At 37.0% G+C, this 18,169-nt stretch overlaps 1 protein-coding gene across 1 annotated transcript in view; it reads left to right on the forward strand.

Moving 5' to 3' along the window:
• Positions 1 to 8,478: 8,478 nt before the first annotated feature.
• LOC127453428 (collagen alpha-1(XIV) chain-like) overlaps positions 8,479 to 18,169 on the forward strand; it is a 194,505-nt gene continuing 184,814 nt past the window's right edge. The window contains exons 1-3 of the mRNA XM_051719753.1: positions 8,479 to 8,631; positions 9,830 to 9,951; positions 15,681 to 15,797. Coding sequence (XP_051575713.1) covers positions 9,852 to 9,951; positions 15,681 to 15,797 — 217 coding nt within the window. The 5' untranslated portion in view covers positions 8,479 to 8,631; positions 9,830 to 9,851. The remainder of the gene's footprint in view (positions 8,632 to 9,829; positions 9,952 to 15,680; positions 15,798 to 18,169) is intronic.

The raw sequence follows: 18,169 nt of genomic DNA on the forward strand, positions 1-18,169 counted from the left end.
TTTTAGTCGTATAGCACGTTTTACAACATATAAAGCATAGGGCTCTCTGGGACGGTCCTCAGCTGGTTCACGTCATTTCTAGAAGGTAGGGGTTACTATGTGAACATAGGCAACTATGAATCTGAGTGGATATCCATGACGTGCGGAGTCCCACAAGGCTCTGCTCCTGTTCAACTTTTAAATGCTCCCACTAGGCCAAATTATGAAAAAGAAAAAATTGCATACCATAGCTATGCAGATGATACCCAGATCTATCTAGTCCTATCGCCAAATGACTACAGCCCCATAGACTCTCTGTGCCAGTGCATTGATGAAATTAACAGTTAGATGCGCCAAAACGTCCTTCAGTTAAACAATGACAAGACACAGGTCATTGAATTTGGCAACAAAGGCAAAATTCCAAAGGTTAATACATACCTTGACTCCAAGGGCCTATTGACAAAAAATCAAGTAAGAAATCTTGGTGTCATTTTGGATTCAGACCTTAGTTTCAGTAGTCACATCAAAGCAATAACTAAATCAGCTTACTATCATCTAAAAAATATAGCCAGAATTAGATGTTTTGTATCTAGTCAAGACATAGAGAAACTTGTTCATGCATTCATTACCAGTAGTGTAGACTACTGCAATGGACTCCTAACCGGCCTTCCCAAAAAGACCATTAGACACCTGCAGCTCATTCAGAATACCACTGCCAGGATTCTCACCCAAACCAAACAATCTGAGGATATTACTCCAGTCCTCAGGTCTTTACACTAGCTTTCAGTTACATTTAGAATTGATTTTAAAGTACAATTACTCTTTTATAAATTGCTCAATAGTCTAGGACCTAAATACATTTCAGATATGCTTGTTCAATATAAACCTAACAAACCTCTCAGATCATTAGGATCAAGTCAGTTAGACATACAGGGGTTCACTCAAAACAAGGTGAGACAGCGTTTAGCTATTATGCCACCCGCAGCTGGAACCAGCTTCCAGAAGAGGTTAGATGTGCCCCAACAGTAGCCATAATTAAATCCAGACTAAAAACACATCTGTTTAACTGTGCATTTTCTGACTGAACATTGTGCTGCACTTATTGATTTCACTGAATCATTTTGCTTTTGTCTTTCTTTCATTTTAATTATTTTGTATATCATCGACTTGTGATGCCTATTGAACCTACAGAGAACAATCAGTAAACTCTCTTTCATTTGATTATTGCAAAACCTGACTGTGAGTTTTTATTCCTCAATATCCATATTGAGGACCAAGCTGTCGCCCCCTACAGCTTATGCTGGAAGAATGCCGGCAATTTTATCGGCGTAAACTTGATCAACCAACAAAAATAAGATAGGTAGATTTTATTATTGTTAGGGACTGTCTGGTGGAGAGATTGAGTGAGGCGCTGCTGTTAGTACCTGAATAAAAGAGGCCTAAGACACCCCGCACTCTGTACCGAGAGTGGGAAGGAGTGGTTCTGACAGTTCACGCTCAGGTTCTAGTCCTCACTTGGAGCCTTTATTAAGAATCTAGCAGTGGCTAGATATCACACACGGATGTAGTGGTATCTTGATTAGAATGTGAGGATGTCCTTGTGACATCGGAGACATCCGCAGAAGGAAATTAATAGTCTGCAGACTTTGAATGGGAAAACCTTGTCTCTCTTGGTGTCTCCACTCAGACAAGGGCGCCCCGAGTTTAGGAAAAGATAGATAGCAGATTATTTTAGTTCAGATTAGATATTCATTTTTCTTTATTTTTATTTTTTTTGTTTTATATACACGGTGTAGGCATTGGTTGATCATGGGTACACTGAGATCTGCCTTTGAGACTAAAATTAAATGAAAAGAAATTCAGTAATGATTTGGATCATTTCATGTTCTCTGCTTTAAACAATTCACTTAAGTCGTGCTCTTAATACCCGTTCTCCTGATTTTTATGCTATTTTATTCTTTTTATTTTATTTTTTTATAACTTTTTCTCAATGCGTGTATTTTTATTTTTATTTCATGTTCTTAATTGGTTTTTATTTTATTTATTTTTTTATGTATTTTGTATTTTCTTTAAAATGTATATGTAAAGCACTTTGAAATGCCATTGTGTATGAAATGTGCTATATAAATACACTTGCCTTGCCTTGCCTAGCTTCAAAGCAGCTTTAAAAAAGGCTTAGGTCACTGCTGAGAAAATGTTCTTTTGAACTAATGTCACAATCAGCCTTTATGTTTTAAACGATTTAAATCATGTTAAAAATAAAATCCAATGAATAGAAAACATTTCCCAGATTGCTAAATGGGAATCTCGCTCATCCTCAGACAAGGATTTATCACGAAACTTTTACTGTGGCACAGCATAACTTTACTCCGGCTCATGCCCCTGTAAAAAGGGTTCTAGCGATGCCCCTGTCACCAACACTTGCGGCCACAACAAGGTCATTTTGAGTCACACAATAGACCTAAAAATTATCCACAATAAGTGCAGTTTCTTTGTCCTATCACAAGAGGGCAGTGTTACACTTTGCCTCTTTCACTTTCACCTCAATGTCATGTTCTCCACTAATAAAAGTTAAGAAATGATCTGTAGCAGACATCACAAACATTTCTTTAAACATCCGTCCATTTGTGTAATCTTTTTTGTTAACACAAGGTTAAATTCTTCACATTTTTAATTGCCTACATAAATGCTTCCTACTGAGGCAATGCAGCTTTTCAGTTTCTTTTAATGTGCTTGTCTGTTTCAATGTGTTACTCTTTTTATGTTGTTTGTACTATAGAATGGCACTAATTTCCCCATATTTATTTATTTATTTATTTATTTATTGTTTCCCCACATAGCTTAGCATAGCTTACAAAACCTGTGCTGGATGTAGGAGTAGACTAAGTGAAATGTGAGTATTTGAAGGTGGTCTTTAAAAGCAAAGGAGAATATTGGGCAATTCCCTGCACACTAAATGATGTTAGAGCAGACAAACAGACTTTTAACCTTAGACTTAAAACAACCCTCCCCCATTGTGCCTGTTACCTGGGTTTCATAAGTGATTCTGGTCTCTCTTTTTTTCTCTTTTGTGTTGAGGAGTTCCTTTTCTTCCCATTCATGTTCTTCATTCATTTCAGTCAAACCAGACAAGACCAGAACGGCAAGACTCACAAGATGTGAATAGAACAGGTATAAAAATTTGAATGTTGAAAATGAATTGAATACATTAGGTGAAAATAAACTGTGTGCATAAGAACTGAAGTGTAACAAACTTTACATCACTAAATTGTAGCAATTCATTGCATGAAATAAATAATTTTCTTACTCAGAATTTTGATCTTGTTTTCCAATAAAAATATCTAAACATCCTTAAATCAAAATATAATTACAGTACTTGAGATCAAAACTGCACAAGAGATTTTAAGACAGAAAATAATTTTCAGAAAATATACTGTATTTTGAATTAAGTTTAGCTCTTTTTTTTTTCAATCCTACTGGCATATTTTTTTTTAAGCATAAATCTATTATAATTTGATGAGGTTTACATATAAAACAATATAAACAATTTGCCAATGGGGTAAAAAAAAAAAAAAACTGCTCAAGAGCAGCCACATCTGTCTCCGAAAGTAAACTAGAAACATTTTTATCTCCTAAAGCAATGCTCCCATGCCTGTTTCACAGAAGTGGGAGAGGAAGGGAGTCTGGATGATTTTTTTAAGTTCAGTAGGCCATACAGTTCAGTGACAGCTGATGGATGAATCTTATCAGATGCCCACTGCTCCTTCTCTTATAATCCCTCACACCACGGTTCTCTAACATGGATTTATTTCTGACCAAAATGTTTCCAATATATTGCACAGAGCACCCTTCTCTCTCAACATGTCTTTTTAAAGTTACCAAAGGCTTCACTGAAGGAAACATTACAAAAAGTTGCATAATCTTGCAAAGATGGTTTCAGGTCGGTATGTTTAGCCAATGTATTGTAATAATAATTAGACATCAAAGCTCAGGAGATGACAGACCACATACCCCTTGCACTTTTATAAGCACAGAACATTGTTCTGGCAGGGTTTTGCAAGATATCACTGGCCAGCAATTGCTTTGCTATGCTATGCACACTGATTACCCTTCAGTGGAAAACATAACCTTTTGTGTTAATGATGAAGCTTTTGTGAAACCACCTCATGGGTGAAATGCAGTGAGATAAAAGGATCACCAAATATTAAAAATATGTCTAACAAGGGCATGACTCGTCTGCCCCTTCATGCCTCTCAAAATAATCTGGCAACCAGCCAGATTTACATGAATATGCAAAGCCATCTTCTTACATTATCACTTATGTCCTTACCAGGTTGATAAGGGATGACCAACTTAAATAAACCTTGCATATTTACTGTATGCATCAAAACAGTTACTTAAAGGGATAGTTCACCCCAAAATGAAAAATCTCTTATCATTTACTCACCCTCATGCCATCCCAGATGTGTATGACTTTCTTTCTTCTGCAGAACACAAGTTATGATTTTTAGAAGAATATTTCAGCTCTAAAGGTCCATACAATGCAAGTGAATGGGTGCCAAAATTTTGACACTCCAAAAAGCACATAAAGGTATCATAAAACTAACTCATGCAACTACAGTTTTTTAATCAATATCTTCAGAAGTGTTATTGATAGGTGTGGGTGAGAAACAGATCAATATTTAAGTATCTTTTTTTTGCAAGAATTTATTCTCCCTGCCAAGTAGGGGGCAGTATGCATGAAGAATGTGAATCACAAGAAGAAGAATGTGAAAGTGATCTGTTTCTCACCCACACCTATCATATTGCTTCTGAAGACATCGATTTAACCACTCAAGTCTTATGGATTACTTTTATGCTTACTTATGTGATTTGTTTGAGCTTCAAAATTTTGGCACCCATTCACTTTCATTGTATAGACCAAAAGAGCTGAGATATTCTTCTAAAAATCTTTATTTGAGTAAGATGAACAGGCTGAAATTTCAAAAATCATTATCCATTGGATCAGTCTGTGCCACGGCTGTGACCTCAACAAACACTGAGAATGTTTGCAATCTGCATTCTTTTGCACCTGTGTTCATAAAGCACATCTTTGCTCTGTCTAAGAGAAGCGTGACCATCTGAATGGGAAGATACTTTGCTCAACCTTGTGCATCTTTACAGTACAATGTATACAAATAGCCTTTTATCCAAAGTTATCTAGTTAATGTACCATGATCCCAAAATGTCTTTAGATTATATAACAATATATATAAATACAGTATACAGTAGAACAAACATTTTTCAAGTATGATATTTCACAAAGGTTTGTAAGGTGTTTAAAATGATAAAACATTTGATATATCATGTACAAAAACTATTTGGACACTCTCTGGCTGTAAAAGTTTAACATGTCTATAGTTAATGTGATGAACTATGGCTTTTCTGCTATAAGACACTTGTGTGAACTTGATGGGAACTGACCTTATTCATCCACCGAAAATTACTTTGACCCCAGTTAGTAAAAAATAATTACAAAAATCACAGAGGTTTGAGAAAAGGTCTAGCATAATTTTTTAGATGCCAATTGTTTTGATATTTTATATCTAGTGCAGTGACTTCCAGGCCTTTTCAAGAGTGACTTAAATGTCCAAATACTTTTTGGGACCTCTGTATGTGTGCATCTGCTTGTCTGAATGAACTGCTCTTTCCTGTATCCCCAGGGTCTTGCAGACTCCTCCATGCCATCCTCTTTTGCTGTTTCCCATGGTTAATTAGAAGAAGTCGCTGAGAAATAGAAGGTTCCTTTGGAGTCTGCTGAATGAACCCACTGATTAGCCCACAATGCCTCATTACGCTTGGTCTTGTCATTTGGGAATAGACCATTCAGAGTTAAAGAGCCTACTTCTTACTACATCTCAGCATCCAGGTGTCACCGTCACAGTTCCATATTGACTGTAAATTAATGTTGATAAATGCTATATACATTGCAAGCTGTGCTGTTTTCAGTGAGCCATTCATCTGCAGTAAACTTTGAAGAGCTTAAGTTTTTGAAAAGTCTATGAGATCTCTTACCTTCAAGATCAAAATGTCCTTATTCTTTTGAAGGATGTGTTTGCAATTAAGACTATAGAAACAAATGCGAAGGCCTTGTCTGAAATGTGTACATTTTCATGATCCACATTTACACAATGGCTATCCATATACTGTACATTTCACATTCCTGAACTATAATGATCGGCAATAAACAAAAGTACATTATGAAAGAGATTCAAGGAAGTGTGAAACACTTCATGCTTGCATCAAACATTTTATTAATGGTTGTCTATTATTATTGGCTGTGAATTTATATTCAGCAGTCATGTCTGTACTGAAGTCAACAGAGTGCAGAAACAAGAAACATGGCAGAGGATATGTGGAAGTTTCATGAATGCTTGATCAACTCTTTAACACATTTACTTATCAGATGTGTCATGCAAATGAAGAAGTTCATTCAGAGTGCAAATCTGTCGTCTTATGGGAAGTGCTATCGATGTGATCGCTTATGGCAATCAAATCTTGAAAAACAATTTTAAAATATTCGTACATCTTCACAAACATGCGGTGGGCTGGAATGTGGTTTACTAGAATGTGGTCACACATCTGTTTTTTCTTCTGGATTTTTATATCACCAATACATATCAGGTGAGACCAAAGTGTAAAATTAGTACCTGTTTAAATTAATCTGGGAAACACTGGACAAGACTGTTTAGTATCCTTACTCGTCTTTGGTGATAAGTGGAAATTGGTGCATTCCCTGCACTATGGAGCTGTAGGTTTACTGGTGACTAGTGCTGAAAGCTTCACAAAATAACACTGCTTTCAGGATTCTGCCCAACAAGCAACCTGCACACAGTAGCAAACATCTCAAACACAATCTCACATATGTCTTTCACATCTCCCCCCATCAGATCATATTGTGTACATTCAGATAGCTTTGTGCTGGTTCTTCTGATAACCTGTTCAACTTCAACTGAACTGAAATAAGAGGGTGCAGGTGTTACAGGAGGAATGGAAATGTACAGTTCTTCCAAACAGTGTTTAGAATAGAATTCTTCCTCACTGTGAAAAGTAAAAATGTAGCTGTTAACATGAGGAGCTATTTCTATCTCATGTGGCCCTTAAAATTACTTTTCTTGATGTAACCTAATGTATTCATGTTGATACAATCAAATTAAATATTTTTACCATAAAAAAATTTCATTTACAAGACAATACAAAACTAAACTGAACTGAACTAAAAACAAACATATTCTCTTTTCAATACAAACAATGTATTGAAAAGAGAATGGAATGCATAATGTTGTTGATATTGATAAATGTTTAGTCTCCTTCATATTCAAACTACTGGATTGGTTGAATCGATTACTTTTATATGATTGTCTTATAATGATATAATGAGACAGTGTCAAAGCAGTCAACATAATCATCAATCATCCTGGTGAAACAGAAATAATCTTCCTCCCTGTAAAAATTAAAAATGTGCAGTAATTAACATAAAGAGCTCTTTTTAACTCACCTTACCCTTAAAATTACTTGGTGTAACCTAATGTATTCAGGTTGATACAATCATATTAAACAATATGTGTATACTTGGAAAAAAAAGTTAATTTACATTTTTATCACATGACGCACTTTTTTTATGTTACCTTGACATAAGATTTTTTTTCTTTTACAATGCTGAGTGCTCATTGTGTTAGGATAGAAGACAAAACAAAACAAAAAAACAAAACAAAAAGAAAAACAAAATAAAAAAAACAAAACACAAAACAAAACAAAAACAAAAAACTAAACTAAACAAAACAAAAAACACAAAACAAAAAACTAAACTAAACACAAAACACTAAACAAAACAAAAAACTAAACTAAACACAAAACACTAAACAAAACAAAAAACTAAACTAAACACAAAACACTAAACAAAACAAAAAACTAAACTAAACACAAAACACTAAACAAAACAAAAAACTAAACTAAACACAAAACACTAAACAAAACAAAAAACTAAACACACACACACAAAAAAAACACAAAACACAAAACAAAACAAAAAACAAAACAAAACACTAAACAAATGTATTGTGATCACAGTCAAACACTACTGAAAAGAGGACAGAATGAAAAAGCATAATGTGTTAGATCTGAAGACTCCTTCATTTTCAAACTACTGACAGGCTGAATCGATTATTTTGCCTCATTATAATATAATTAGACAAAGACATGACAGTCACATTTAATCATCCTGGTGAAAATGGATTTAAATGACAGTTTAGTCCTCTTGCATGACACAATCGCTTTTCCTCCCAGCGCTGACTAAGCAGGATCAAGTGTTTGAGAAGAGCTCTTGATGGTCGCGAGATTCGCTCTTCGTGACTGTAATTGGTAGCGTGAAGGTCCCCCACCCCTCTCAGACTCCAGACTAAAGGATGTAATGAGGTGCAGGACTGAAGAGCTCAAAGAACTGGCGAGTAACGACGGACGGAACACCCACACGGAGAGCGCGCTGAGCTGTCGGACTGAAGCTATAAAGCAAGTGAAGTCTGAGGACAAGGACTATCACAAAACGCGGGAATTTGGATCACATTGAGATCAGGCGGATTTAATTGGATCTTTTTGAAGCGATTGGTGTTAAAGGTAAGACTGCCGTTCAATTTGATGTGTCCAGCTCGCACCTAATTCCATTATCTCATCAGCGTTTGTTAAAAGCAAGACTGAGAGAATTAATAAAGAAAGAAGTTAAGGGACATTTTTGCCGGTTTTGACACATTTGTTATTGTAATATTACACATTTGCTTGAATTATCTTAAAGTCTTTCAGATAAACCCTTTGTTGGTTCTCTCAAAAATTCATCCCTTACGCAATAAGGTTCGAAGTGTTTATTATTAGACTGTTATTATTATTATTATTACTGTATGTTCTTCGATATTATCGTTTGTACAGAATACCCCCAACTGAGGTAAACAGAAAGACACATAACTTTAATAAAAACTTAGGCATGTAGCCTATCTGATGGCACCGAAACAGGAAAAAAAATCTATATGTATCTTGTTTTTAAATAAAGCGCGTTTCATCTTTACTGTGCTGTGCTGTTGAGAATAGAAATGAGCAGAGGTGAGCGTTTGATGTTTATTTCAGGACTTTAGGTGGCAGATTCTGCAGGTGACTGAAACAGAGCGCGAGACAAAGTCAGACTTGCAAATGAATTCATCAGCATTGTGGATTTTTGTTTGAGGCTTTTGCTGGAGAATAAATACAGAACTTAAAGGAAATCAAAGGATCAGGTTCCTTAATAGCCTGCGTATTTATCCCAGTTTAGCTACAGAAATGGTGTATAAATAAAATAAATAAACATGCGTGAAGAACCATTACCAGTGATATGCACCTGCTATTAATTTGAAAGGATTTCCTCATGAAATTGCAGAACAGGCATCATATACAGTATGTTTGTGAAAAAAAAAAAAAGACAATATAGTGGAATAACCCATTTGTAAAGATGTAAAGAAAACTGACTTGACCCTAATTTAGACCACTGTTTAAGTTAAGTGGGGGTGCCCTCTTGAACAAGCCTGGGCGGCTTCCTCTCTAAACACATCTTCAGTCTTCTTATCCAAGATAAATGACAGGAGCCATAGAGGCCTGCTTGTTCTCAGGAACAACAGTGGTCCTCAAGAAGCACATCTTACTGGCTGTCCATCAAAATTCAACAAAGTCTGTACTGTTCTTGACCCCCAGAATCTTGCTCCTCCTGCCCCCTCCCTCTCTCTGTCCTGAAATCCCCTTGAGGCCACACAGCTTCAGTGAATTCCCCCAATGTCTGTTTCTCTCTGTGTAGGTGCAGAGGAGGCATCAATCTCATGGCTGTAAGGATGCAGGTGTCAGGATCGAGGATTAAGCTGTGGTGTCCGCTTATCTCTCTGGCTCTGATTCAGTTTCTCGCCCCTGTTTCTGCTCAAGGTAATTGATGTCTTCAACAAATGGGCTTTTCTGTCTTTGATGGTTTACAGTTGGCATTTTGCTCTGGCACATTGGGCTGTTGTGTGGTTCTGGTTTTGGGTGTGGATCCTGGTTGTGATTTAGGACCCAGAATTTTCGGCATCAAGTTGCGACACAGCCCAGTCCCAATATTGTTAAATGCACAAAAGTAAACAAAAAATGTCTTTAAAATCAAACATTTACTATTTTTGAGGATGAGAGTGTGTCATGCAACCTGTCAATGTTGGCATCTGCTTAATTCGGCTAGCTTCTACCAAAAGACAGATGAGTTTGCACCAAAATACTGTCTGAGTGAACTTTGATGTCAACAATGGAAAGTTTGGAATTGAATGTTTTCTCCTCCCTTTAAAAAGTTGAGAATTTATATTGCTATCTGAACTATGTCCAAATTTGCTATCCTTACTATGCAAAATTGATGAGTTGAAAAAAATCTGATGAGTTGCATTTTATTATCATACATCAAGACTAGTGGTCCACCGATATGGGTTTTTAAATGGCCGATGCCGATATCCAGAGAGCTGGGTGGCCGATAGTCCGGTACAATGCCGATATATCACACAAATTAATATAGTAAATAACAGAAACATAAAATTGATAAAATATATAAGGAAGAAGGAAATAACAGTACACACAGTAGTCCAGCAACCATGGATGACATGTCCACATTAGCAATCGCATTTTCTCAAAAAATACAGAATCAAACCAATTGTACATACAGTGCATAGTGAGTAAGACATTTACTTATAGCACACGTGAAACACTTTTACCTTGAAGTTGCACCAGAGACTGTTTAGCAGAGATGGGCCATTTTTATTAAAATGAATGGGAGAAATTAGAATGCCCAACTGCACCCAGCGGTCAATGGATTTAGATAGGAAGTCCCACCTTAAAGGAAAAAGAGCCAATCACCTTTTAGATACAGACATCGCCTGTCAATCAACTCGAGAACGTACATGCGCATTAGCTATAAAAGCTTGGAAAATTGATTCCAAGCCAAACTAAAAAATAAAATGTGCATAATATGAGGTTTATGATACCAGTGTTGTCAGATTTTAGTGCTGATTTGAAATATGTTCTTTGGTCGTAATCTTGACCAGCTGTTTTGGAGATTTCGGTCTTTCCCCATTCAAGTAGATAGGAGCTGCACTGTCATGGCTGGAAATAGCCTCCCGCTGGATTTTCATGATGTTTGTGAATTACATCTGTTTAAACGAAATATCTTCATATTTGCAAATGGTATATAATAGAAGTTTTGTTGATATTTGCCTTTTATCTTTAGAAAAGAAAGTTAAAAGTGACAGATAATTGCTGAGGAGAGGCTATTAGAATATGTGCTTTATAGGTAAATAAATGAGCGCTCCACAGGACACTGGATCTGCTCAAGTTGTGTGAGGTTGGTTTATTACATCTGTTTAAACAAGATATGTGTATATTAACAGATGGTATATATGATAAAATATTTTTATTGATATTTGCCTTTTTATCATTAGACAAGACAGTTAAAAGTTACATGGAACTGTTGAGGAGAGAGAGGGAGAATGAAACAGGCGAGCACTTTAACATAATAAGCTCAAACCTGTCTACTGCGGCTCTGATATGTGGACCATTTAAATGACACTGTGTTGCACACCGGTCTATTATTGTAGTAACACGATGCACGTAACAACAAACAGAACTGTGACTGGTCGTTTACATGTCTCTGTTGCTTCACATGCAAGCAGACGATTTTCGGCACCCTCAAGAAAAAAATCCTCTAAACAGGAAAATATTGCGGTTGATGCCGATAAATAAAAAAGTCTGAAAATTGGCCGAATTATCTGCCTCTGCGATATATCGGTCGGCCACTAATCGAGACTTACTAGAACCACTGTTTTAAAGGAATAGATCACCCAAAGATGAAAATTATGTCAGAATTTACTTATACCTCATGTCATTCCAAACCTTTATTGAATATTCCGGTCTTTCTTTTCAAAACACTGGCAGTTGATAGTGCCTCAATTTAAAGCTTAAACAAATACCCAAAAGTATCATAAAAGTTGTCCATGCGACTCGTGCGTCATATTCCAAGTCTTCTGAAGACATACGATAGGATTTGGTCAGAAACAACCTGAAATTGAAATCCTTTTTCAGTGAAAATTGTAGTGTGTTTTGAGTGCATGAGAGAGACATTTTTGGTTTGAAGTTTCAGGTTTGGAATGACGTGAAGGTGCGTAAAGGATGACAGAATTTTCATTTCTGGGTGACCTATCCCTTGAATACATGAGATGATGTCTTGATTGTTCTTTTTGGGATTCTATTGTATTATCTTAGCACAGTATTTACCTTGATGCTATAAATTAATAGACACATTTGATGCTTCATGCACCTTCACATTGGCCCCGGTTAAACCTGGTATTAAGACGCGTCTCTGGTGATCCGAACACATATGGTCAGGCGAGACACATCGCTGTTTACACCTGGTTGCTTAAATGCATCTCCTGTGACAACTTGTGATCAGATTTGGAGGGGAGGGACTTTGTTTCATGATGACATACATCAATCACTATGTCAGTGTATTACTGCATGATATTAAAGTGCAACAAAGTCAGAAAAGTGAAAGAAAGCATGAAAAAAATGGTGCGCTATTTCTCCCAGATGCAGCTGAAATTTAATCTAAGCACTAAAGCAAAATTTCGAACAGAATGGTCTGTTATTTTAGTGGATTACCTGTATTAACCTGAGCTGCAGATGTTCGTGTTTCTCATTTGTGTCCCTGCATGTTGATTTCAGACACAATGAAGAAGATCTGTGAATCTCTCATGCTTGTGTGTACTTGCTTTTTTAAATTTTCAGATCAGACGGTTATTTCCTTTTAAACCACTCGTAACCGGCAAAATTTAAACTCTTGTTTTAGCGCAGAGGTTGATTGACAGCTGAGGGGTGGTGCTGCTTCACTGCTGTCCGGGATGCATACAGGATGGATTAGCGTTTACACCTCAAATGTGATGCGTTCACATGCATTTTTGACCACATTCATATGTGGTTTTCCGATCACAAAACATTTTAGACCCTGTTTAGACCAGTATTTAGTGCTGACCACATGTGATCGGATCACCAAAAATGCATCTTAATACCAGGTGGAAATGGGGTCTTAGTCTCCTGCTTCTCAGATGTTTCTCCTAAAAAGGTCCATTGATATGTATTTTCTAGAGTTTCAGAGGAAACCAGTTTATCTGAGCTATGCTTTCCCCATTAATTTAAGAGCTCTTTACTCTTATTGTATGTTATTGTCTCTTTTTATTTCTCCTAAGTAATTATAGTCAAAGTTCAAAGTTGATAGTTAAATGAAACATAGCTGAGAACTCCATTAAGTCTTCGTAGTGATGAAAGAGCAACGTCTGAGCAATACAGTTTTCCTGTGGGAACCCTTAATTAAGCAATTTGTCTGGTGATATATTTAACGTCTCCTCATAAAGCTCCATGGGTGTGGTGAGACATGCAGACATGCCAACCCATGTCACTTCCATAATTCCCACCCTGCTCAGATCTGTGGAAATTTACATCAAATCAAGCATCCACAAATGATTGTAAAACGCAGAGTGTTTCTGGCTGCTCACTTCACAAAAGTAAAGCAGGTATTAAAATTTTAATTCCATAAAAAAATATTTTTGTGTTTGTGGAAAATAAACATATGAAGCAGGTGCGGAGTCCCCTGACAGGTGAGTAAATGGAAGAACGATGATAAAAGGACTCGGTGGATTTTGGAGTAAGAACTACGCTGATATATGAGCCTCCGAAAGGGTGAAAGATAAATACATCAAAGGCTCGTGGATTTGTGGGTGTGTGTCTCTAATATGCAGACAGATACAGGACCTCCTCCTATCACTGGTTTCAAGTTACAAGTCAGCACTTGTCACCCTTAAACCACCATGGCAGTTGTTCTCATCCTCCCCCTCAATCTCCACCGGAGTCTGTTTGCCACAGACCCATTAAAAACCAAACGCCAGGAGACATAGATACCTGGTAAGGGGGGTTTGAGTAAGCTAAGACAGTTTTCTAAAGAATAGTCTGTAAAAGCACCAAATTTCTGAGCTGACAGTCACAGTACACTTTTAACTAGCTTCCAGGAATAATGCTTTTTTTCCCAGCAAGTTTTTTTTCATGTTATTGAATGTATTATGTTCTTCTTCATTATTCATGAGCCATGAGCAAATTTCAGCACCCCAACATTTCCAAAATTGTATTTCATATGCATTTTTAATCTCTTTCATAGTGTGCAGATACTGAGCTTGCACTACACCAGAATATTTTCTTCTGCCAAAGTGGTTACTTTATACACAGACAGTCCAATGGGAATTTTTTTTTCAAATTCTCTGGATGGCTGTATCTGTTCCAGTGCTCATGTTTCATCCCACTCACATAAATGACTAGATCATAACTGCTGGGTTTGAATGACAGAAGCATTGAAACATGTGCATAAGTCAATCAGGAAGTCCTTTTTTGAACTAGTGCATTTTCATGAACCATCCGCACGAACTGATTCACTAAAATGAAATTAGACTTCCCAATGCTACATATAAGTGAAATTTTGCCCGGTTCATTTACGTGAACTGTCAAAACGAACCTATACACTTAAATGGTTTGGACTTCCAGACGGCTTGGGTGAGCGAGTTCACATTAGCTCCATCGGTTTGCACGGTTGTATAATTGCCGTGTACGCAATACAGTGTGACAAATGTTGTGTTTTGAGATGGTACACCACCACACATTGGAAAAAGTAGCTTGTTACTGGAAAAGCTACTTTTAGTTAGTTACCTGAATGAGCACATTAAGGGTGCAGGAGTGTGGTGTGGTTGTCCATGAGAAGCGAGATGTTCACCCCATAGGAAATCCAGCCGTGTTCCCTTCCTCAGGTTGGTGTGCCGAGATCAGTTTCTGTCTTATCTCTGTCTTCTAAACACTCTATTTCCAATAGTATCGACTTTTGTGTTGTATCCTAACATTGTCTTCTTACATTTCTCGTTCTGTTTGTGCCAACATGGTTTCTTTATAGGCACACTGTACTTTATGTGGCTCAGTGACTTCCTTTCCCTGGGTAGAACTTTGGCATGTGATTAGTCAATGTTTCATTACCTTTCATGGGGGATGTGTGATGTTTGGGTGTGGTGATATCTCATAGGTCTAACACAGTTTTACTAACTGATTCTGAGTCAGATGGCAAAGTTTATTTCTACAGATGAGTTTTTGGAATTGAATTATGTACGATGACTCCTAATTAGTTGTCTGTGGCCACAGACTAAAGGAATATGTTCTTGTCTCTCTATTGATGCTTTAGATGTAGAAAACAATCCTTTCTGGGCTTTAAAAGTCACATTCTCTTCTCAGTTACCATTTTGACATTCTTTTTGAGCCAACTCTCTTCCCTTTTTTAATTTTATGTGACAAATGGACAATAAAACCTTATAATAATATTAAATCACCTGACATTTGCAGCAATGTATATACTGTAAATCACCTGGAAACATACCAAAACTTGTAAATTACACAGCTAAACAAGGGAGTGAGAATATGGCTTGAAATTAATTCTTTCCGTAGATTTAATCAAATAACTTTTACTGCACGCCCTCACCTTTTATAGCTGCATACAGTTTTAAAAATTATTTCACAATACACATTTGCAAATGTTATAAATCTCCATTCTTCCCTTGCAGTTGCAGCCCCTCGAAGACTTCGATTTAAAATTCTGAGTGCAGGCGAGCTGCTTGTCTCATGGAAGGAACCAAAAGGAGAATATGATGGATACAAATTTTTATATAATAGTGAACCAGGTAAGAAGCAATTATATAAGATTTTTTGTTTGTTTCTGTATTGTATGATTAGTCCATATTAATTTGTAGTAGCACCACCATATCACACTATGTCTACTAAGTCTATTATTATATTTTTATAAGTCTATTATTGATGAATTACTGACTGTCCTTTACTCTTTTTAGCCTCAATCAATTGTTCTTATCAAATGTAATCAAAGGTGGTATCAGACTGCTTTCTGTGAGGCCCAACAGATGCGACTGTTAACCTTGTCAGATCTGAAGGACTCTCTGTTTCTACACATATTTGAGAGTAGTCCTTGATTGGGCCTTTGGTTCAGCTACAAATAACACAGAAACAACCAAGCTCATTCTTTGGTTTTATGTAGACCAGGTGCCATCAGTTCTGTAAACTTTCCTTTTTGTTAAACACTCACAAACCCCTGTTCGGAGGCAACAATGAGCCATGTCCAAACTCGTTATTTCTGAGTGCATTCCTGAGCTGAGTGTATTTTAAGCTTGGCTCAATGGAATGGATATTCATCAGCCAGCCCCGACAGATGGGAATAGGACTTGTTTCAATTATAGCAGCTCATTTGCTGTGTTTCTATGTCCAAAGTGGCATTAATCGGCATGGTAATTCTCCCTATTGGATAGAATTGAAGTATTAAGGTGATGGAACGAGTCGAATGAGGGCTGGTGAGGGTTGTATCAATCACAGAGAGCGGGTCAATACGACTCTTTTGTGGTTGAGGTGGGGAATTCCAGGCTCCGGTACCAAGTCAGAATCAAAATGGGTCAGTCAGGGGATACTGTCCTATCCAGCTGCCTGTGTTTACAGTATCAGCTGTCGGCTGTGTGAGGGTTCAGTTTCCACAACAACACTGGCATCCCTTAGACATAAAAAAGAGAATCAGAAAGTGGTAAAGTTGAAAGGAACAAGGGAGAGTTATTATTCAAAATGTTTAAAGACGAAGTGTTTAACCTCTGCATCACTACCACCAAATGTAATTGCAAAAATAACAACTGTTTTCAAACAGGTTTCCCAAACACTCCCCCAGTCTTTTATTTGTCATCAAACAAATATTCCTGTCCCAGACTCACACCATTGGTTGAGCAAATGGCTTTGTTGAGCTGGTCAAGATGCTTAAACAAATGAAGCAATGTTTACATCGTGCCACAAAGCCTCAGTGTTACACTTTTTGTGGGAATCAGTTTACACATCACTTAGAGTTGTCTCTGAATATTAAGATGGGATAAGAGAAAGTATTTTAACACTGAATTACCGATGGAATCTCATTGCTTGCTTTAGACAATACAAGACTTACCTTTAGCCTCATGTTTTTTCTCAGTCGTTTGGACTTGTACCACCAACTTTGCTGAGTTCAAAACAAAATAAGCACACATGATGTCTTCTATTTGGCTTGTATGTTTGACAGCAGCTGTGGTCAATTATTTAAGCAAGAGATGTTCTTAAATTTTGCATTTACAAGCATGCAATGATTTCAAATCTATTTTTAGAGGTTATAAATGACTATTTTTCCCTCGAAAGCCTGCTGCTTCATCCTTTTTGGAAATCAAAGCATGAAGGCAGACTTATGCTTATGACAAAGTGATTCTGTATTTTGGTCTTGTTTGAATAAATGAGAATTGGAGTGCTTTGATGTTGTCTTTTGTGTCGCCAGGATGAGAGACAGTTTGCTGTCTGTAGCAATTTTCTTGTACTTTTTTATGAAGCCTGATGTGCAAAGTCATCAGCAAACTATACTTCTCCAGTTCTGATTCTCTCTGCTCTGAGCCTAACCCCAATCACGCTTCCATGGCTGCTGAGCCAGCAACTCCCACTCTCCATCAATTGATCTCTCGGCAAGCCATGAGGATTTTAATCAGGATCATTGGTCAGGGATCTGAATTGCAGGGGCAGGCTAGTTCATCACATTGAGGGATCTAACTATGCCACTGTCTAGGCATAACCATATTCAGGGTTTTTCCTGGCTCAAAATGAGGCAGAGGTGGTACCATCCTGATCATGTGCACACATACACGTACCATGCCTTCCACTGGCTGAAGCAAACACATACAAGCAACATATTTTAGGTGTTCTAATAATTAGATGATTAAAGAAAATGACAATTATCAACTTATAGTATATTTAATTAAAATAGCTAACCTGTTCAACATTAATTAATTAAATACAACATAACAGCTAATGTGTTCATTTATAGTTAACAAACAGCAAACTTGATTAACCTCTTAAACCGATAATAAGATCATCTCTGATCTCAGGTATGTGGGTGGGTACGGTGGGAAGGGACGATGTGTAGAGACCAATCGGCCACTGTTTTACAGCTTGGATTGGACTGATCGCTTAGATTGACAGGTCTTGATTTACC

This window comes from Myxocyprinus asiaticus, chromosome 15 (assembly GCF_019703515.2).
Source record: "Myxocyprinus asiaticus isolate MX2 ecotype Aquarium Trade chromosome 15, UBuf_Myxa_2, whole genome shotgun sequence".
In the NCBI taxonomy this organism is placed as follows: domain Eukaryota; kingdom Metazoa; phylum Chordata; class Actinopteri; order Cypriniformes; family Catostomidae; genus Myxocyprinus; species Myxocyprinus asiaticus.